Here is a 22,677-nt window from a genome sequence, read left to right on the forward strand (position 1 = left end):
GGCGGTTCTTTACCGGCTGAGCCACCAGGGGAAGCCCACCGCCAGATACAGTAAACACATAATTCCTGTATGGAGCGTCTGCACTGACCCCCAATTCTGTTCATGTGGGTGATTCGCAGGTTTCTGACTATGCCTGGCTGCATCCTGTGCACTGACTTTGGCCCAAGCCCCAGTGGGAGGCTCTGTCGCTATTTGAATTTTTCCTCCATCGGAGAACAGTGTTTGCACTATGCTCTCAGTGGTAAAGAATCCACCAGCCAATGCAGGAGACTCGGGTTTGACCCCTGGGTTGGGAAGATTCCCTGGAACAGGAAATGGCAACCCACTCCAGTATTCTTGCCTGGAGAATCCCATGGACAGAGGAGCCTGGCGGGCTACAGTCTATGGGGTCGCAAAGACTCGGACATGACTTAGTGACTAAACCACAAGAACGAGGCTGCAGCGAAGCCACACGTCCCTCCCTCTGTCCCTCTGGCTCTTTTTCAGGCTTATTTTCCAAGGCGGCAAAGGCACAAGTGAGAGGTTCTGTAGGACAGCTTCCGACAGAGAAGAGAATTTCATGATCCACGAGCTGCTGGGTTTTCACGAGAAGCAGGCTTTGGGGCAGAGGTTTGAGGAGCTGTTTTTATTTTTCAAATGGCACATCTGTAAAGAACGCCCTTTACGTACGTTCTAAAGGAAAGTGTACAAATGCTAGATGATTAAAGTGTCTCTGAAAAAGTGACTTCACGCCATGCCCGGGGCTGGTCCCTCTCTGCCTGTGACCCGCTCTGTCCCCACGCTGGCCAGGCGTGACGGACAGCTCGTGCTGCTGCCGTTCTTCACGGCCTCCTGTCTCAGGAGCCGACGAGGTTCTCTCCTTCTGGCAGATGCTGACTACAGAACTCCTGGATTCCTGGAAAACAGGACAGCAGGCGCAGAAGCACTGGTGGCTCTCGGTGGCCCTGCCCTAGGCTGGCAAGGCCGCGTCTAAATGGGGCGGAGTCCCCGGGTGGCTTAATTCACCCCAGAGTCCCGTCTCAGCTGATGCCCTGAATCTCTGCAAGTGAGTCCAGTTACTGCTGGCCGCCCATCAGTGGCTACAACCACGGCTGGAGGCCTCCTGTCGGCCCATTCTACAGATCGAGGATCCCAGAAATGTTGTTGTTTACCCTGGACACCATTTCACCAGGCCAGCAGGGCTCGGCCACAAGCCAGCAGCCTGGAGCTTTAACTACTGACACACCTGCCTCAACTTCAGGGTCTCTGACAGCCGCCCGTTGACTGAATCAGGCCTGCACCTGGGTCTGGTTTGGCTCGCTTTGCTTTTTTTTTTTTTCCCCCTTCTTAAATTCTTTTTACAGTTTTACTGAGGTGTAATATTAATATTTCCTATACTGTAAACTTCACCCTCGCTCTGTTTTTAAGCTATGACTTAGTTCACAACATTGGTGGACTGGAAGATTTTCCCAGACTCCTGGCTTCCTGGGCTGAGGGGGTCATCCCAGACCCCACCACCCCCGTGTCCCCGTGGAGGCTGCATGGCCATTCACAACACCAAATAGGATCTTCTCACGCCCAAGCCCACTCTGCTCACGTGCGTCACTTCCTGGCCCCGTGGCCCTCTGGATTCACAGGTCCCCTTAAGCACTTACTCTGAATTATACTTCTGTAGGCGACAGTGGCTGGTGAATCTGGTGCTTCCACCAAAAAAGACTGTCCTTTGTCACAGCTCTTACCTTAAAGAAACAAAGCAAGGGAAATTAAAACCCACGAAGAAAACACAGTGGTGACCTGAACTTGGGGCTCCTTCTGTGCCTGTGACATGGAAGATCTCAGGCCCACCTCCCTCATAATGAAGATCAAAGCTGAGACACGACGTCGGGGTCTCTGGGACCTCGCCTGCCTCCCCTTCACCCAGCAGCGGGTCTGGCTGGTGTTGCCTCTTGGCTCTGACCTGTGCCTGGGCAATGCTGTTTAGTGTGTGTGTGTGTGCCTGAGAACCCTCTGGGTGAAGTGTGGCAAATGCAGGTTCCAGGGCCCCATAAAGAACAGATTTAGCAGCTCCTGGGTGGGCCCGGGAACCTGCATTTAAAAAAGATCGATTCATTCTCCAGTAAGATAATGAAGGCTCAGAGTGAAAGGAAGGGAGGACAGAAGGTTACACCATGAGGAATTGAGTTCAAGGGAAGCTACTGGGGTGTCAGCTGCCTTTCTAGAAATAATATATGCATGTAAGTGTGACATATGCATATACACACTCAAGTATTTTTTTAAAAAAAGCTTGGGAGCATACACACATTCCTCCTGTTGCTTTCTCCCTGTGGAACTGTACCTTGAAGGTCACTCCATGTTGGCATCAACCCATCCAGATGGGCATGGGGTGGGGCCTGGGCCGGGGGGAGCTCCTCTCCTGTCTGGTCCTGAGTAGACCCTGCCCCCGCCCCCTGCCCCCCACTCCTGCTGGAGAAGCAGGATCAGTGGTCCCACAACCCACAGCTGCTCCCCAGCCTCTGGGGGGACCCTGGCCAGGCCAACTGTGGAGCAATCATCCCCCCTAGCGCGTTGCTGGGTGGGACAGGGACACCTGGGGGTTTGGGGGTGTGGAGTGGGACCCGATATGGCCTGGGCACTGTGTATAGTGCTAGGGAAGCGCAGGACCAGGCCTGGGAGGTCACCGGTCCCACAGCAGGCTCGTGGGGCCACTTCCTCCTGATGTTCACCCGGCATCCTCTTGCTCCTCATCCTCCCTTCCCCAGGAGACCTGCCCGAACCCTCACAACTTGCTCTGGTTGGCTCCCCACCGCCACAAACCTCCCCTCTCCTGGGCCCTGCCCTGTCCGAGACCGCCCCCCTCGCCTATGCTGTCCAGCCCTCACGGTGGCTCCATCACATCCCCACCTATCAGGCGAGCCTGAGGCTCAGAGCCCGGCAAGGACCCGCCCGTGCCCAGAGCCAGCGGAGGGGCGACGGGGGCGGTGGGGGTGGTCCAGGCCTGGGGCGAGCTGCCGGGAAGCTGGGATCCCAACGCCAAAGCCTGGCAGCTCCCTCGCTGCGTGTTTGCACAGGGGCTGCGCACGTCCTCCCGTCTCCCTGGTGACGGGGCGGCTCCCTCACTGCACAAAGCGGCTCTGGGGGGCCTCAGCGGCCTCCCTGGCCCTGTCCGCCTCACTGCAGCCCATGGCGGTGTTTACCCGCATCCTTTCCCACACTCGCTGTCCCCGGCTCTGCGGTTTCAACTGGAGGTGAGGTCTGGGGAGGTGCCCCTGTCACACGGGAGTGTGCCCACTGGACGGCACTGCATCCTCTCAGCCCAGGACTGAGCCCCGAGGCCGCCGCAGCCTGCAGCTGGCGGGAGTGACCACTCAGGCCGGCTGCCCACCCGGCCCCACACGCTTGCGTGGCCAGCCTGCCTCCAGGGGCTTTGAGGGGTGGTCCCGGCTCCTACGACCCCAAGGGACACGCTGGTCAATGTGACGACGACACTCGGGAAGGCTGGAAAAGCAGCCAGAGTTGTTTCCCGGGGGGGAACCAGGTACAAGTGCTTCTGGAGGTGGGCACCATCAAAGGGGCTCCAGGAGCCACCCTGCTGGGCGCCCAGGCGCTCTGGGGTCTTCCAGACCCCCTCCTTGGGGCAGGCCTCCTCCACACTGTGCTCTTGGCCCCCTCTATGCCGTCCCCCCATTGTGGACACGGCCCCCTCTGCTCCTGACCTCTCACCAGCTGACAAGCTAAGGCCCTGCCCGCTCCACACAGTGTCAGCAGGGAGCCGGCTCTCCCGTGCTCGCTGGTCCTGGGGGGCATCCCCAGCTCCCCGGGGGTTCACGCTGGGTAGCATGGACTTCGGGGACACCACCTTCTCCCCACCTGTCCCAGCCTGTCGCTTCCCCTCTCTGTGTCCCTTCCTCTCCGCGCTGATGCCCGGCTCGGTCCCGCCCTAACCTCCTCCCAACCAGCGCCGTGGCCCACGGCCTCAGCCTCTAAGCACACACAGCACCCACCCTCCCTGGTCTCATTTCCTGACAATTGGGGTCCAAACCACAAGGCTCAGCTGCAGAGCTGTCCACACCTGGGCTCCGACCCCCCGAGAGTCTCCCTTGGCCCCTTAGGCCTTGTCTGCAAAACCTCACTGCCCCACTTTCTCGTCATAGACACATCTAACTTCAGCAAGCCCGACTCTGTTGCGGTGGGGAAAGAAATTCGGTGGTGGGTATCACTGAAAGAGGGGGTGACTGTCCCCCTGCTCCACACAGCAAGCTGATGCCCTGGAGTGAGTGTGGCATGGAGGTGGGGGGCCTGAGGACTCTGGTACCCAGAGAGGAGCGTGACCCCTGAAGGCAGGCCAGCAACATGCCTTCCTGCTCACCCATCCAGGCATCAGGAGGGCTGTGCTGGGCTTCCCTGTAGATAGGGCAAGGGGGGGCCCTTCCTCGGGGTTCTCAAGGCTGATTCTGTTGATGACTTTCACGCCAGGACCTACTTCCTGTGTGAGACAGGACTCGAATACATGCCCTCGCCTCCTTCCCCTGGTCACCCCTGCCTGGCCCCTCTCCTTGGTGACCTCCTCTCCTGCCGCCTCCCCGCACCGGATGCCTCCCTGACCAATCTCTCCTCCACTCTTGTAGGCCCTTCCCGCCTCCCCAAGGCCCTCCTGCTCCCTCACCACACGCCTGCGTATTTCCCTGCTGCTCTCAGCTGGGGGGCACACGGGCCCCATGCGGGAGGGATGCACCCACCTATGCGTGGGTCCAGAGGCACTTTGCCAAGCAGCGGGATCTTCAGGTCCTGGCACATGGCCTCTGCACCCCCCGTTGTCGGTGGGAATATCTGGGACTCTTTCTGAAAGGCAACGTGAAACGGGGAAGAATCTTGAGTTTGTGTCCGAATCATATGAACAGACCACATTTTAAAGAAACTTAAAAAAAAAAAAGGCTCTTCTGAACGTGAAAAGAATTTCCATTAAATTGGCAACAGAGGGTTTTTTGTTTTTTTTTAAACTATGATTCATTCCAGTTCCCAAATGACGGGGAAAGCAGAAACGGTTTCCCAGACACCCGACCCCACCACTTCCCCAAGCATGGAGGCCGGGACCTTGAGGGGAACGTGCCCTCACCTGGCATTTGGGGCAGATGAAGCCGCTCATGTTCTCCACCACCCCGATGACGGGCAGCTTCACCTTGTGGCAGAAGCTGACCTCTTTCCGGACATCCTGGAGCGACACTTCCTGTGAAGGTTCCAGAAGACTGGTTATTTCAGAGTCTGGGCACAGACAGGGGACGATCGCGTGGCGGAGGGACAGCTGCAGGGCTGCGGCGTCACTGCCGTGAAGCTTTAGAGACTCTGTACCTAAGGGTTTCCCTGGCGGCTCAGCGGTAAAGAACCTGCCTGCCAGTGCAGAGTTGCAGAGAGTCAGACACGATTTAGCGACTGAACAACAACCGTTCTGTGAGTGCTTCATGCAACCACGCGTGAGCCCTGTTTTAGGCGGGGGCGGGGGGCAGCCTGCACGCTCAGCTGGCTGCCTGTTTTCATAGATCGAGTTCTTCTGGAGCACAGCCTGACCTGCACATTACCTCTGGCCACTTTCATCCCATAACGGTGCCCCTGGGGGGCTGGGACAGAGACCCTGTGACCTGCCAAACCTGAAATGGTTCCTCTCTGGCCCTTACCAGAAAAAGTCTGCCGACCTCTGACCTTGGTTATCATGACCACAACTTTATAGAACAAAAGAAAATAAGGAATATTACCCGGTTTGGAGCCCTGCCAATTCACTTCTGGACTCTGTGTGAGGAGCATGGGTAATCAGAGCTTAGTACCCTCCGCAATCCACCTTTAACTTTATCGCAGACACATGTCCAAGTGCTGTGTGCTGTCAAGTACGGCTTTAACGGTCATGGGCCCCCGTGGACCCGGGCTTTGAGGCTATTCTCCTGAGGCCCATGTTTGCCCCTGGAGCCCTTGGAGGCTGGGGTGCAGACAAAAGGGCTTGGCTAGAAAGTAAACCCGCTGGTACTAAGCATCTCCTTAGGGTGCCTCTGGTTCTCTCCCGAGTGTCCTCTGAAAGCCCTGCTTTCTCAAAAATGACGCCCAAAGCCAGCCAGCTGCTGGATGGGCAAGGATCCGAGGAAGTGGGTGTGCCCAGCCTGAAGTCCTGTTTTCTAGAGAAGTGACGCACACAGGACAGACACAGCACATCCTCACCGGCTTCCTGGGGAACGGCCGCTCCCCTCCTCCTGGACCTAAGGGGACTGTTTCCTTTCACAGTAAATATGGTATTGGAGAGGCCACTCTTGCATCAACTTGATTGCTGCTGTTGCTTTTGACCATTTTTAGAGTGGTTTTAGGCTCACAGAAAGCAGAGTCCCCATGTGTCCCTGCCCCACATGGGAAGCCTTGCCCGCTGTCAGCACCCACCATCGGGGTGGATGTCCCAACTCCACTGTCCTTGAAGGTCACTTCTCTGGGACTTGCTCTAGAGAGCACGGCTGGTCTAAGGGTCTAAGAGCACACTGCTGGTCGCCCAGCTCTGTTAAATATCCATCAGGAAACATTTCTAATGAAGCATCCATCTTCTCTCCACCGCCATCCTCGGGCCAGGCCCCCTTCCACCCCTGCACTAGCCACCCCCCACCCCAGCCACCTCATGCCTCCCTGTCCACTGACAATGGCTGAACTGAAGATAAACATAAGGTTTCTGCAGATCCCAGCCAGGGTGTGGGGGAGCCCAGGGCCTTGGGCTGTGGGAGAAAGAGACCCCCCCACCCCCCCGGTGCAGTGCAGTGTGGACCCCGCTCCGCCTGGCCCTCGCTCACCTGCGGCGTGGTGATGACCACCGCCCCGTCGATGTGCGCCGCGGCTAGGTACTGCACCACCGAGAGATGTTCGTCCGACGTCCCGGGCGGGGTGTCCACGATGAGGTAGTCCACCTCGCCCCAGTCCACGTCGCGGAGGAACTGCTTGATCATGCCTGCGGGGGAGGCCGCGGTGATGCATGCTGTCTCCTGTCCTCTGACCCTACAAAAGCGCAGCTCCAGACCCTTACACACAGCTCACGTACGTGCTCCATCGGCGGGGTCTGGGAGTGCCTCGGGGCTTGTCCATAACTAGGGGGTCTTCTACTCGCCTCCAGGGTGGTGCGGCCAGGGAACTGCCAACACCCTGTGATGCAGAGGACCGTCCACCCCCCAACCTCCCCAACAAGGGATTGTCTGGCTCGGAACATCACAGCACCGAGGCTGAGGAGCCTCGCCCAGGTTGGCACTTCTATACCTGCAGCCTGGACACCCTTTCAAACTGGTACTGACTTCACCCCTCACCCTCCTCTGACACAAACAAGAGCACAAACCACCGGAGGGATCACTTCAGGATTAGATGGGTTTTCAGGAGAGCAAAACCCATCAGAGATATGAAAATTTGTAATGTTGTATTTATCAAGTAAAATTGGAATTTCTATGGGCTCTCTTTAACCAGTGAAGAAAGAGGCCACCAGAGACACAGGCTGTCCTGATGGGATGGGATCCGCTTCTGTCCCTGGAAGGACGTGACGAGAGAGAGAAAGCAGAGTGACAAACCGTTTTTCTTTGGTCCCCTCCAGATGACGGCATCGTCGGGGCTGCTGAGCAAGAAACCCACCGACATCACCCCCAAGTTGTCTTCCAGGAACTGGAAAGGATGATGCAAGAGACATTTTACTTCAAACCACAGTGCCAGGCACTTCCCTATGTCTTGTGTCTGAGTGCTGGCAGCAGCAATTGAGAGGGCAAAGTTACTATATGATGTGAGTATATATTCACTTTTTGAATCCTTAAATTTCTCCCCCACCAAAAAAAAAAAAAAAATCATTAAAAAAAAAAAGGTTACCATATTTGGGGGGATTGAAAGAGTCACCATATGGTCCTAGGTGGCAATGACAGTGACCTCAGCTGAAATGAACAAATACTGTCTCCTCTGAAGGAGGCGACAGAAGATGAGATGGTTGGATGCATCATGGACTCAGTGGACATGAGCTTGAGCAAACTTTGAGAGACAGTGAAGGACAGGGAAGCCTGGTGTGCTACAGTCCATGAGGTCGCAAACAGCTGGACATGACGGAGTGACCAAACAACAACCAACCTGCTGTTTTAATCTGGCTGGCCCCGCTTCTGGTTTCCTACATAAAGTTTTATTGGAAAAGGGCCACGGTCATTCATTCGCATATCACTACTTTCCATCTATGACGGGGGCAACTGTTTGGCCCACAGACTGGAAGGAGCTACTCTCTGAGCCAATCTCTGGTCGTAACTGGATCCTCCAGGCCCAGGAAAGTGCCTCAGTGACTACCTGTTGACTGATAAGCAGTCACCAGTTGACTGCCCACCACTATCCGCCATGTACACACCACCCCGAAGGGAAGGCCTGGGGTGGATACTCACCACTGGAGACCAGCCCGAGCCGCTCTGGTGAACCTATGGGAACAGGAGCCTGTCTCACTTGTGAGAAAATACACACCCTGGTCACGCTTTACACGCCAAGTTTACGCAGCAGGAGGACAGCTTCATAAATTACGATTCATCGTCCTAAAGGCTGCCACTGAATTCTTAACAGGGAGTGAGCATCAGGGGGTCGGGGTTAGGTGATACGGTGCGTGCTCAGTCGCTTCAGGCGTGTCCGACTCTTTGCGACCCTATGGACTGTAGCCCACCAAGCTCCTCTGTCCATGGGATTTTCCAGGCAAGAATACTGGAGTGGGTGGGTTGCTGTGCCCTCCTCCAAGGGATCTTCCTGACCCAGGGATCGAACCTCTGTCTCTTATGTCTCCTGCATCGGCAAGCAGGTTCTTTACCACTAGCGCCACCTGGGAAGCCAAGATATAGATGAGAGAGTGCATACGCTCTCCCCTCCCAGGTTGGGCAATCTGGAAACTCTGCTTAAATATCTGGTCAGGGAACCAATGATCATCAGAGTCCAGTATGATCTGGGGGATTTTAAAAGTGTGACAGAAATCGGTTGGGGGTTGCCGCGAAGATGCAGGTAACTGAGGAACAGCGAGGCGGCCTCCGTAAGGAGTGGAGGGACGACCCTGAGTGAAGCAGTGGACACGGAACCCTCCCACTGGTGGCCTGAGCTGCTGCCCCAAGGGACAAGGCCTGGGAAAAGGGGTATCGGTGGGAAGCTGGGGCTATTTCAAGACCCAGACCCTTTCCAGTTAGGTGTTCACTAACTGCCAGGATGAGGGCTTCCCTGGTGGCTCAGGGGTAAAGAATCCGCCTGCCAAGGCAAGAGACTCGGGTTCCTTCCCTGGGTTGGGGAGATCCCCTGGAGAAGAAAATGGCAACAAGTATTCTTGCCTGGAAAATCCTACGGACAGAGAAACCTGACAGGCTTTAGTCCCTGGGGTCAAAAAACAGCTGGACACGACTTAGCAAGTAAGCAACAACAAACTGCCAGGGTTGAAGTCCACTCTGACGCTTTTCTATGAAACTGGAACTTACACAATTTCTAACCGCACATCAGTCTTAGAATTTACGCTTCAGGCAACATTGGAGCCAAAAGAGAAAGCCCATTTTTCCTGATGACATCTTACTTTTTTAAATAGTCAACTCAGATATAATTCACATACCACACAGCCCACCCAGTTAAAGTGTACACTTAAATGGCTTCAGGATAGTCACAGAATTGCACATCCATGACCACAATCAATGATAGAACATTCTGGTTACTCTAAGAAGATACCCTGCAACCCTCAAGTGTCACCCCCAACCCCCACGCTTCCCCCAACTCCTAGGTGACCATGGATCTACTTTGTCTACAGAGGTGCCTGTCCCCAACATTTGACAGAAACGCAATTCAGGTAATATGTAACTCCTTGTCACTGGCTTTGAAGTCACATTTCAAAAAAAAACCAAACCCATTAATTCCTATTAATACTCATTCTCTAAGTCACTGGTCTTGAAAGGGAGGGGGTAAACCCAATGATCCAACAGCGTAGGAGAAGAAAAGAGTGGAATTTGTCACCATTTACAAAGTTCAGTTTTTATAAATGACTTGTGTGCCGGCTCAGTGAGTAGTACGGGCGTGTGACTGATGATGAAGGGAGACCCGCGCTCTGGAGCCTGCTGCCCGCGGGTATGCAGTCGAGCCATGGTCCCGCTGCTCCGCTCTGACCCCGCATAGCATCGGCGCCTCTCAGCATGTGGGAAGCAAGTGCCAAGCCCTGAGCAGAGTCCCCAGGGGCTGGCCCCGTCCGCCTGGGCTACTCTCTGCCACCCTGCGGGCCACTCTGCCTGGCCCCACAGGCTACTGGGCTGAGGACACCCCTCCAGCCCAGCATGCCTTCCTCTGGGCTCTCTGAGCAGGGTGCCCTTGACCACCTCCTCCCAGAAAGAGGCTCCCCGGGCCCCTCTCCCTGCCATCTGTCCCATCCCCTCGCTTCACTGAGATTCCTATTGTCACCGGCCCTTCCCATGAGGGCAGGGTCTTTATCTGCCTTGTTCACCTCTGAACCGCAGCACCCAGTGCTTCAGTAAAGAACAAACCCGTCCCAACAGCCCCAGACAAGGCTGGTCCTCCAGGCTGGCTTCAAAATGCACCCCGCTGGGCAGCCCCTTCCTGGCCGGCTCTGCGCACCAGGGTGTAGGGAGGCAGCGGCACCTAGCTCGGCTGCCCCCACCACCCAACCCCGCGTCACCCGCCCGCCTCACAGTCTCACTTCCCCTCACTTCCCCAGTGACCACAGGGGCAGAAATATTCCCTTGCTTCCAGCCTACAGAGCCCTTGCCAGCCCTACTCAAGCTTTCCCAGCCAGGACCAAGTTTTCGTGTCTGACTTCTGCATTTGACTTGCTCTTTCCCTTCCCCTCTAAGACGGCATCAAAACGAACACTTCTCAGACGGATGAACTTGGATGAACTTATAGATGGGTCGCCCCCCCAACACACCCCCAAACTCAGGGCTGTTGTTAAAAGTAGACCGTTGACTGAACCCTCCCTGATGTGGTCACATCCAGGTAAAAACGCACGCGCTCCACTGACCCTGTGGCTTAGGGTGCTCAGCTCAGGGCTCAGGTTCATTTTAAGAAAATATTTCCCGGCGTTTTTTTTTTAATGTCGCTCTTACCTGTTCTCCTTCCAATCCCATGATCTTGGGAATTGATGGCCCACATATATCAATGTCTAGAAGAGCAACCTGGGGAACAAGAAGAGACCAAGGCAGTGATGCAAGGCAGTTCCAATCCTCCGGGTATGCACGATCGAGAGGGGACGGGGTTCGAGGAAAAGGAGGGAAGGGAGGAGACACAGAGAAACCGGGTCAAACGTGAACTGAGTGGAACCTCAGAGTTACAACATTCCCTTCCGGGCCTTGGAAACACAGTCAAGACTCCTAACAATTGCAAAGTACATCAACACCCCCATGCTCCCCACAACCCCTGCCACCCTCAATACAGCCTATTTTCAAGGTGAGCTTATGAACCAGGGTATCAGGTTGTTCACAGATTCAGGTCCAGCCACTGTTTACCTGGTCCTTACCACATCCTGGGGGTAGGGGTGGTGTGTGTGTGTGTCTTGGGGTGTGTGTGTGTGATCATTATAACTGCTTTACCAAAGAAGAAACTGTGGTTCAATCTGGGGGGAGGGCGGGGTGTGTGTGTGTGATCATTATAACTCTGCTTTACCGAAGAAGAAACTGTGGTTCAGAGATGCCCATAGACTTGTTCAATGAGCAAGGAAGCAAGCCAGGACTTAAACCAAGGTCTCTGGACTCCAACACCAAGGTTCTTCCCATGGCTCCCGGGGCCTGGCGAGGAGGGCCAGAGTGGCCCCTCCAGCTGAGTTCTGAGCAAGCCCTGTTTTTCTGTGATGCTGAAGGTTAACAGTGGTGTAGGTTCAACTTCTAAAGGAGAAAGTAAGAATAAGGAAACACACAGAAGTTCTTTGCCAGTGACATGTCCAGCCCAGGAGGACTCTTTCCACCCTAAATGCCCTGCTTTCCCCACGTGATATGTGAAAAGGTCTGAGACAGCTCTCAGAAACACTTTAAAGAGCAGAGCTATTCATCCTGAAAGCTCTTATGTCTTAGATCCAAAGTGCAGCACCTCTGGGTAACTTTTTAACTTGCCCCAAATTAGTTTCTTGCTTCCCTCTTCCATCGTCTCAACAATCCCCTGTGACCCTCACATGATCTCACACCGGGGTCAGGAAAGGGGTTCATACACTGGACCGCTGTCTGCCTCACGCACCCTCTGCTGGACCTCAAGAAGAATGCAACAGAACTCATCCTAAAGACCGTTCTTGAGGCTTCAGGCTGGTGTGTATTAATGGGCTAGACATTTTACATCCGAGTCTGAGGACCTGGGAAATTATACCATCCCTACAACCCTAATGAGAGACTTCTGTCAATCCTCTCGAGTCTCTAGCCTCTCGGTCTAGAATGCCTCACTCTCTCTTGGGAAAAGTTTAACCAATTTCCTTTTGAGGAATTATTAACACATCCCCTCCACCCCCAACAGAAGGGGTATCTTGAGTGAAAGATGCAGGAAAGATATCATGTGCACTCATTCCTGTGGTGGTCTTCACCCCCTCAATACTCCAGGTAGTGGAATGAAGAAATAATGATGATGACTATGAGGGACACTGATTGAACACTTCCTATGCATCAAGTGTCGTGTTAAGCATTTTACAGTTACATGCATCATCTCACTCAGGACTGAGTCCCATTTTAGAGATGAGAACACTGAGGCAGAGAGAGTCTGATAACCTGCCCATGGTTACAGCAGTGGTGTGGGCGGTGCTGGGAGGTGAGGGTGGGCAGACCGACTCCAAAGCCTGTGTTCCTGGCCACCACGCTAGACCTCGCGCCCGCCCTCCCTGGCCCCACAGGTTCAGCTAGACTTCAGACCCTCGCTCTTCTCCAGCAGTTAGACGCCCAGCTATTCCACCTCCCCAGCTGTGCTCTCATTTCCCGCCCCTGGTTCCGGCCACTGCCCTAGCTGTGACCTTGTGGCCCCTCATGGAGACAAGACCAACGTTTCCTGCTGGTTCACCATCACCCTCTGACAACACACTCGACTGCTGCTGCAGCAAAGCTCAGACCATGCCTCCTTCCCACGAGAATGTCTTCCTGGAGCGTTAAAGCCTCCTGGGCTGGCCCAGCCCCACTCTCGGCTCCTCCACTGCAGCAGCAGCAGCCCTGCCCTGCCCGCCTGTCCAGTCTGCGCCGGCGGTTCCAGCTCTGCACCTCTGCCTACACCTCCTCCCGCCACCTTCCACCGGCTGCCATCAGAGTCCAGAGGACACCTTCTCCAACCTGCTGCCCAGCCCCGGGCAGTCCCTTCTCCCTTTCGCCAGATCCCTTGAACACACCTTGGGTAACAGATACCAGACTCCAGAGAAGCCCACATCAGTCAGGCAGGCCAACGGGAGTGGCTCGATACATCATAAAATGATCGGAAGAGAAATGAGTAACGAGCGGAATTCAGAGCCACAGTCAATGAGAGAAACACCAAGCTTTCTGGACTCCCTAGTCCCACCTCGGCACTGTCTCCAGAAGGCCACGGCCTCCCCAACGCATCAGTCCTCTTGCAACAAAGTTCTTCTCCAGCCAGCACTGGCACAGCTGGGCTACAAACCAAACCAGGGGCTGGCAAGCTGCAACCTGGGAGCCAAACCCAGAATGCCACCTGTTTTTTTACAGACCACAGCCAAGAATGGCTATTACGTGTTTAGAGTAGGGGGGTAAAAAAAATCAAAAGAACATATTTATTTCACAACATGTGAAAATTATGAAATTCAAAGTTTTATGAGAATATAGCCACAGTCATTTGTTCACAGGCTAATCTCGTGTTCAAGGGGCAGAACTGAGAGTTGCTACAGAAACTGTATAACCTACAAAACCTAAAATAATTATCACCTGGTGCTTCATATAAAAAGTCTGCTGACCCCCAAGTCAACTCTTTTTTAACCCAATGATTTATATATCTTTATAAAAATATATATTCCTGGAGTCCTCGGTGGGGTATCAAAGAGGTCATTGTGCATTTGTGTGTGTATCTGTGTGTGTGCACACACATACTGAGGGCAGGCTGGAATGGTGGGCTGCATCCCCCTGCCCATGGGAGCTGCCTTTATGGGGTTTTTTTCATGGAGGAAATTTAGCCTTTATTTTATTAAGTATTTAGGATGCTATTTCATACTGGAATAGAATGGTTTATCTCACACAAGTACAAAGTACTGGCATTTATCCAGTTTTTACAGTTTTAAAAAAATAACTGGCAATATGGTGCAGTTTTGAAATGTCAATATTAAAAGTACTCTACAGTCCCTGCTAGTACTATCTTAACAAGAAAGCCAAATAAAAGGGAAAGGCCATTAGTCAGTTACAAGACAAATATAAAAAGCTAGCCTTTATACATATAAAATAAATTTCAACATTCAAAATGCAAAAAGAGAAAACTAATTTTCAAAAATGCATCAATGTATGCAAGAAGGCACACACCAAGACAGTGGAAAGAACTGAAATGGTCTGGAAAGGCTTTTAACACGAGCATAATAAAGCTGTTTCTATGTTACACTGAACCCCTGCAAGCCCCAAACAGTCCTCTGGTGGAAAAACAGTTGGCAATCTACGTAGAGTTTTGGCAAAACCAAAAAGGTGGAATGCATTCTCTGTTAACAAAAAAAATAAAACCCCCAGTATTCATGGTTTCATCAGGTATAACACCGTAATCAAAGTGAATATTGGGGTCATGTTCTATGATCAAAGCAAAACTATGAGGCCCAATGAATAACCTGTCTTGTCTTTTTTTTTTTTTAATATCACAGGAACTACAAATTTCCAGTTGACCGTTTTGGTAAAAATTTTCTCTTCCTCTCCCTCTCATACCTTTTATTAAAGCTGAAATCCCGAGAGCGGCCCTGGGGAATCTGAATTTTCCTGCTCCTCTGTGTACGTGGGTGTAAGTGAATGGCCTAGGACAGGGGTCGGCAAGCGTTTTCTTCAAGGGCCACATGGAAAGTGTTTTAGGCTTTCTCGGCAAAATCCAGGATGATATGTAGGTTTTAATGTGACACTGTAAGAACCACCATTTATAAACGTAAAAACCACCCAGAGTTCATAGGCCATAGGAAGATAGGCTCTTGTTGGCAGACCCCTGGATAGAAAAGACAGAAAGGGGGTTTCATAAAGATTCATAAAGAAGCTTGAACTGAACATGATGAATAATTGGCAAGCCTAGAGAAATGTACACCTGGCATCCATGTTCATGGCTCGAGAATCCAATGAAATATTCATTTCATTGCTCAACTCCCTTGCATTTCCTTGTTCCCTCTGCAGGGATCTATATTCCAAAGAGGCCAATTCAACTGTTGCTAAGAGTCAGCCCCCTGCCAGCCATCATGAGCCTTGAGAAAGGAAGGAGCCTCTCCCAGTTTCCCCCAAAGTCCCACCTGCGTGTTTTCATCCTCCGCTAGGCCATGGGCCAGGTGGGCGCTAAACGTGCTTTTCCCAACGCCGCCTTTCCCAGACAACACCAAGATCTTGTGTTTCACAGTCTTCATTTTTTCTTTGATTTCCTCTATGGCTGCAAAGAAAGCAAGTCAGGTGACCAAGCCCCTAACTCAATCTTTTAGTTTTTAAATTTTTACTGCAGTAGAGTTGATTTACAATGTTATGTTAGTTTCTGCTGTAAAGTGAGTCCGTTATATCTATACATATATCTGCTTTTAAGATTCTTTTCTCATTTGGTCATTACAGAGTACTGATCAGTTTCCTGTACTATACAGTAGGCCCTTATTAGTTGCCCATTTTATATCTAGCAGCGTGTATACATCAATCTCAATCTCCCAATTTATCACCCCCCTGCCCTGCCCCAGTACCATAAGTTTGTTTTCTACATCTGTGACACTGTCCTGTGTATAAGTTCATTTGTACCACTCTTTTAGATTCTACATATAAGCAATATCATATGATATTTGTCTTTCTCGGAATGTCACTCTTCCGATGGGCTGGAAGGAGGTAAATCCTTGACTATTTCAAGGGATCATGAGTGAAACAGCACCTCACCAATGGTAGTAATAAGAGCTACAAAAAATCCAAAAAACAACCCACAAGGCTACTAGCACATCTGAGAGTTCCTTACTTCTTGGTTTACTCATTTATCTCCTCTACTAGAACATAAAGCCCATGAAGCAGGAAACTCAGCAGTGTTCATACTATATTCCCAGGTCCAGAACACAGCTCTGAATTGCAGCAGTGATTCCCAACCTGTGGGCAAACCCCACCAGGACGCATTTGGCAGTGTCTTGGGATATTTTTGGTTGCCACAGGAAGGAGTGCTGCCCACATGTAGTGGGTAGAGGGCAGGAATGCTGCTAAATGTCCTACAGTGTTCAGGGCAGAGACAAACTCACAACAGAGAATTATCCAGCCCTGAATGTCAGGAGTGCTGGGAATGAGATACTGACAAATACTGCAGGCACGTAGTACCTGTCACCGATAACCATCATTATTACACATTTATAATACTATGCCTTCAGTATTTCCTCCTAGTTCAAATCCTTAAAACACTGTAACTATTTTTCCCCAGTTTGATGCGGAAACGGAGGGTCAGAGAGGTTAAGGCTTTTTAATGACCTCATCTGTCTCAATCACAGCACAGAACACTGTGCCTGCAAGTGATTAATTCATACTTCTCTTGAATTCATGGGAGAAGCGCTCCTCAAAAAGGAGGGAAATTTTGTCCAAAGAAAACAGCTGGCAGAGCTAGGATTCAAGTCCAAGCTCCCTGACTTCAAAGTTTATACCCTATTCCGGCTGGTGCCGCCCTCCTTCCGACCAATTCCACTTGCTGTCACTCAAACTTTTCGCCCCACCCCTCACCCTGCCGACATTCGCCCCTGCCCCGCCCCTCCCGAGACCCCTTAGGACTCCACGCCAGTCACTGATTCAGGCTCCGCCCCGACCCCGCCAATTTTCTCCACGTTCTTCCCCTCGGGGCTCCGCTCTTGTCACTCATTCCTCAAGCCCCACCCCTCAACTGCAGACGTCCCCACGCCCACCTCCTCTGGGCCCCGACCCTGTCACTCACCCCTACTCCCCAACTCCACCCACGCCCCGCCTCTTCCGGAATAGCGCTTTTCACTTCCCGTTGAAGCCTTGCCCCTTCCTCACCCGGGTCCGCGGCAGCACCAGCTCCAGAAGCGCAGAGCCGCTGGTTGGGGCACCCCTGACATGAGGCCCCTCGACCTGCCTGGGCGCTGTCGGCCCCTGGACAGTCTGCGCGGAGACAAGATCGCAGTTAGAATGGTTCCTCTCCTTTCAGCTCCCCCTTCCCCCTCCGCGCTCTCACCGTGAGGCACCTCCTCCATTCTGCTGCCCTGGACGCTTACGCGGTCACCGGAAACCGCGGTTGCATATTTCCGTCTCGTGGCGCTCAATATGACCCTCCGGCTGCGCGAAATGAGTCTCCGAAAGAGGACTCTGCGCACGCGCGAACCCTGTGACAAGTGCTTAGGGCGGTTTTCTGTTCCTTTTAAAACTGAGGGCTGTTTTCTGTTCCTTTTAAAACTGAGCCTCAGTTGTCTATGATAAATACTTAAGCGTGTCTGCTAGAAACAAAGGGGTTGCCCTACATCAATGCCATTTTCATACCCAAGAGATTTGATTGACGCAAAACTGTTAGCTTATATACACTTTTATATTCAAGTTAAGGAAAAGCCTGCCATCCTCGCTCCCCCAACCCCCTTAATTAAATTCAGGTTAAAGTTTTTAGCAGAATGCACTTGAAGTTGTGGTACAGCAGGAGGTGCATGACACCAGTTGGTCCCATTGATGATATTAGGGCTTGATCACTTGATAAAGATGATGTGTACCCTAACAGAAACACGCCAGGGAATGGTACCATTTTCCATTTGTATTTAATATGGACTTTGTGGGTGACATGTTGAAGTCACGTGAATGTCTTGTTCTCAGTCAACCTTTCACCCAGTGGTTTTACCTCATTCTTTGACCAGTGGCAGGGAGGAAAGCGTCGACTGTTCTCTAACCTTCCCCTCCCTATTCCTCCTCACAAGGCTGTAAGAATGACGGTGAAGTAAAACAAAATCAAACAAAGCTGCTCTCAGCTTTGCTCCAGGTCTCCTACTCTCCCAGCCAAACTCCTCTGCCTCACCTGGGATGGAATTTTCCATCTGTTGCGTTTGGGAGCAGAAAGCTGGAAGCCAGGTGGCTAAGCAGATTCTTCGGGCCCATCCCTGACCTACACAATCAGCAACTAGAGGGGTAGGCCTGGGAATCTGCATCTTCACATTCTCACCAGATAGTAATGACATCCACTAAAGTTTGAGAACCACTTCTTACCACAAGCACTCCTCAAGACTTCTTGGACCACTTTTAGTGGAACTTTCCACGTCTCCAGCCTCTATTTCTCACCAAGTTCAAACCCATTTATCTCAATCAATGCCTATTGGATTTTACTGCATGGATCTCCTGTGAGCATGACAAACATGTCCACAGCTTTCTCCTCAAACTAGTTCCTGTCTCTGGAGCTCTCATCTCAGAGACTGATGCTACCCCTGCTGAAGCACTCAAGTCAGCAGCCTGAGCACCAGCCTTGCTTAGTTCTTTCTGTCTCCCCTGTATCGGTTAGCAATTGCTGCATAACAAATTACCCAGTGGAGAAGGCAATAGCAACCCACTTCAGTACCCTTGCCTGGAGAATCCCATGGACAGAGGTGCCTTATAGGCTACACTCCACGAGGTCGCAAAGAGTCAGACATGACCGAGTGACTTCACTTTCACTTTTCACTTTCATGTACTGGAGAAGGAAATGGCAACCCGCTCCAGTATTCTTGCCTGGAGAATCCCAGGGACAGAGGAGCCTGGTGGGCTGCCGTCTATGGGGTTGCACAGAGTCAGACACGGCTGACGCAACTTAGCAGCGGCAGCAGCTAGTGGTTGAGACAACAGTGGCTTCTTATTTCTCATGACTCCTCTGGTTTTATTTGGGCTCACCTGTGTGGCTTCATTCAGGCGGGGGCTGACTAGAAGATCCAAGACTCTCTCGTGTTCCTCTGGATTTCCCACCACGTGGCACCTCTCTACATGTGGCCTCTCCTCACTCAGTGGTCCAGCCTGATCACCTTTCCATGGCCGCTGGGCAAGGCTGGGATCTTGCACAGGCTCACGTGCTCACGTTCTGTTGGTCAGAGCAAGTCACAAGGGTAGCCCAGGTTCACAAGCTGGGGAATCAGACACCACGTCTTGATGGGTGCAGTGGCAGGTGGGTACAGAGATGGGGGTAAACATTGGTACTCACCACTGGAGATGTCCGTGGTGTCTTCCTTGACAGTCACTCAGGCATCAAGTCCTGTGGCTTCCCCGCTGGGGGGTGTGGTGGCCTGGCTATGTGACTGGTCTGATTCTTCACCCTCCTCTTCATCTGTGCCCTTTGCTGTCTAGCTTTGCAGTGCATTCTGTTCTATCATTGACTCTGGGCTCAGGCATGTGTTACTTAGCTAAGGAGATGTTAGCAAATGGGACCTAAGAAAAACCTCGTTAAAGCCTGTCTTCATTCCCTCTCATGTCCCTCTGCCATGACTGTGAGGCCATCTTTGGGCTAGACCATGGAAGGTTAGACGTGGAGCTAAGCCAAGTCACTCCAGGGGTCCCAGCCAAGGCCTCTCCAAACCAGTGACCCTGAGACACGCAGGACCAAGTGCCGCAGACGCACAAATGATGATAGATGTACGAGTGAGTCCAGCCGAGTCTGCGAGAGCTGCCCAACCCACCCAATAAACACTGTTTTAAACCACTGTGTTTGGGGTGGTGATGGACATGTCCTAGGCCACCACTTCCATCATCGCTACTGCCTAGGCTCAGGCCCCATCCTCCTGGGTCTGCAATAGTTTCTGTATCTGCTGGTCCAGGCTATGTTGCCAGAACTAACATCCCCCAGGCTGCACAGGCTCGAGGCAGCAATGTTTATTTTTGGCTCTGGCTTCATTGACTGAGGCCCCTGCTCACGGTCGCTCAGGGATGCAGAGTCGCCATCATGTGACGCTGCCACCATCTGAACACAAGTCTTCAAAGGTGGAGAGTGTGAATTGTGCGTGAATTTAAGCTTCTGTTGAAATGCATCTGCCCAGACATGAAACCTGTCTGCTCACTTTGCACTGGCGAGATTCAGTCCCGTGGTCACCCCCAGAGAGGCACAGAGGTGCAGGAGGAGACCTGGAGGGTGGTGGGCCCTGGACTGTCCCACGTAGATCCGCATGAGGTTTCTCTACTGCAGATCTATTGGGCTTTCCCCGGCACAAACCCACGGTGACACTGCTGTTCCTAAATCTTCAGTGGCTCCCTATGGCCCGCAGGCTAGCATCCAATCTTTACACGGTTTTCAGTGGCCTCTATGACCCAACTGACCTGTCCAGCCTCATTTCTTGCCCTGGGCCAGTGTGAAGGCTGGGCCCTAACCACCGAACCGCTGGCATTTCCCTGGGGACCCCAACCCATTACTCTCACTCACAGAGGTCCTTCTGCAGGGACCCCCCCACCCCCCGGACCCTTGCGTGTCCATCTATCACCCAGTCCCCCCAAGAGACCTCTCAGCATCTTCTCACAGGTACTGTTCCTGGTCTGTGAGATTTGTGAAACTGACTGCTCCCCCTTTCCCGGATTCAGTGTGTTCCAAAGGTCTGAGCCCAGTTTTCTCCTTTAGGAACTTTGGACGCATGAGTTAACTTAGAAAAATCAGCATTTGGCATTTGCAAGTTGACATTTCCTTTATATTTATCTAGTCTCATGAGTTTGAAATAAGACTTTAAAATTTTCCTTTCAGTCCTCCTGACTGTAGATGGCCATGATGACTAAAACAACAAAATTAAAGTTTAGGGGGTTCCTAAACTTTAATTCTAGTGGTTAGGATTCTGGGCTTTTACTGCCATGGTGCAGATTCAATCCATAGTTGGGGAACTGAGATCCTGCAAGCCCTACAGCATGGCTCAAAAAAGACCAAAAAAAAAAAAAGAGAGAGAAGCAAGAGAAATAACAGAATTAAAGTTGAAAAAGTTGTAGATTTAAATAGCTAAATGTTTAAATGATTTTAGAAATAAGTTGGTAAAACTATAGACAGTGAAAAGATTAGTGGTTGCCAGGGATTGGAGAAGGGTAAAGAGAGAGTGAAGAAAAACACAGGGGTATTTAGGGCAGTGTCAACTTAAAAAAAAAAAAGACAATGTGAGATTTGCAAGTTAAGTTTTATCTGGGGCAAAATGCGGGCTGCAGCCTGGGAGCCAGTACCTCAGATAGCTTTGAGAAACCACTCCAAAGAGGGAAGAGAAAGGTCAGTGTATATGTGATTTTGGTGAAGGCAGAGTACGTGCAATCAAGCACATATTTTTTGCAGAAGGTTCCTGCTGGTCATGAGAAGTCACCGTGAAGGATTTTAATGCTTTTCTAGATAGGAGGAGATGCAAGAATTGGGCTCATAAGATCGGCTCCCAAAAATATCTGTCTGAAGACTTGTCCTGCCAGTTTTCCCCAGAGCACAGAGTGCCTCATTTCTGCTCTCCACTCTGCACTCCTTTCAGGGGGTGTTGAAGGTCAGCAGCAGCACATGATTTGATCCTTGTAGAGGTAGATGTCCGTGAGTGCATGCATGCTCAGTCATGTCTGACTCTGCGACCCCATAGATTGTAGCCCATCAGGCTCCTTTGTCCGTGGAATTTTCCAGGTAGAAATGCTGGAGTGGGTTGTCATGCCCTTTTCCAGGGGATCTTCCCAACCCAGGGATCGAACCTAAGTCTCTTATGCCTCCTGCATTGGCAGGCGGATTCTTTACCACTGCACGACGTGGGAATCAGCTGAGGAAGAAGGTAAATGCCAATTTGTAGCTGACAGCACTGAAACCATTCTGTGTGAACTGTCATGGTGGCCACAGGACATCATGCATTTATCGAATCTCACAGAAGATACATTTAAGAGTGAAACCTAACATAAACTATGGACTTTAGTAATAATGTTTCAATACTGGTTTACCAATGACAACAAATGTCCCACACCAATGCTAGATGTTAATAATTAATACTGGGGGCAATGGGGTGGGGGGAATATATGGTAACGCTTTGAACTTTCATAAAGTTTTTTTTTTTTTCCTGCACACTTAGAACTGCTCTAAAAGCAAAACTTGTTTATACTTCTGAAATTATTAGAGCTTAAATATGCATTAAGACTGGTGGGACCCTGGATATATAAATACTTTCTACAGCAGAGTTTCTCCACCTGCAATGCAGGAGACCCCGGCTGTATTCCTGGGTCGGCAAGACCCCCCAGAAAAAGGCTAGGCTACCCACTCCAGTATTCTTGGGCTTCCCTGGTGGCTCAGATGGTAAAGAATCTGCCTGCAATGCGGGAGACCTGGGTTCGATCCCTGGGTGGGCAAGATCCCCTGGAGAAGGGAATGGCAACCCACTCCAGTTTTCTTGCCTGGAGAATCCAATGGACAGAGGAGCCTGGCGGGCTACAGTCCACGGGGTCGCAGAGTCGGACACAACTGAGCGACTAGGAACAGCTCTACACAGTATAATCACCTGGGGTATTTTATGCAGGGGTCCTTCTCCCCCACACCAATTAAGTCACAATCTTGTGAGTGGGGCCTGGACTGGTAAGGAGGTTCTGAAGACAGTTCTAATGTGGGTGGTAAGCTGTGTGTTTGTGGGGGGGGGGGGTC

General features: G+C 51.8%; 2 protein-coding genes across 3 annotated transcripts in view; one reads left to right on the plus strand and one right to left on the minus strand.

Annotated features, from left to right (window-relative positions):
• TVP23A (trans-golgi network vesicle protein 23 homolog A) overlaps positions 1 to 724 on the plus strand; it is a 33,385-nt gene extending 32,661 nt beyond the window's left edge. For both annotated transcript variants that reach the window (XM_043456098.1, XM_043456097.1), the window contains one exon: positions 487 to 724. The gene's annotated coding sequence lies outside the window, so the exon portion shown is untranslated. The remainder of the gene's footprint in view (positions 1 to 486) is intronic.
• NUBP1 (nucleotide binding protein 1) lies at positions 607 to 17,403 on the minus strand. The gene is made up of 11 exons (XM_043456096.1): positions 17,299 to 17,403; positions 17,121 to 17,225; positions 15,398 to 15,531; positions 11,073 to 11,141; positions 8,391 to 8,423; positions 7,551 to 7,641; positions 6,792 to 6,946; positions 5,093 to 5,203; positions 4,716 to 4,818; positions 1,635 to 1,718; positions 607 to 895 (listed from the first exon to the last, which is right to left on the minus strand). Exons 1-11 carry the CDS (start codon positions 17,315 to 17,317, stop codon positions 837 to 839), a joined length of 963 nt encoding a protein of 320 aa, XP_043312031.1. The 5' UTR covers positions 17,318 to 17,403; the 3' UTR covers positions 607 to 836.
• Positions 17,404 to 22,677: the final 5,274 nt, after the last annotated feature.

The sequence above is a fragment of the Cervus canadensis genome, chromosome 32 (assembly GCF_019320065.1).
Source record: "Cervus canadensis isolate Bull #8, Minnesota chromosome 32, ASM1932006v1, whole genome shotgun sequence".
Classification (NCBI taxonomy): Eukaryota; Metazoa; Chordata; class Mammalia; order Artiodactyla; family Cervidae; genus Cervus; species Cervus canadensis.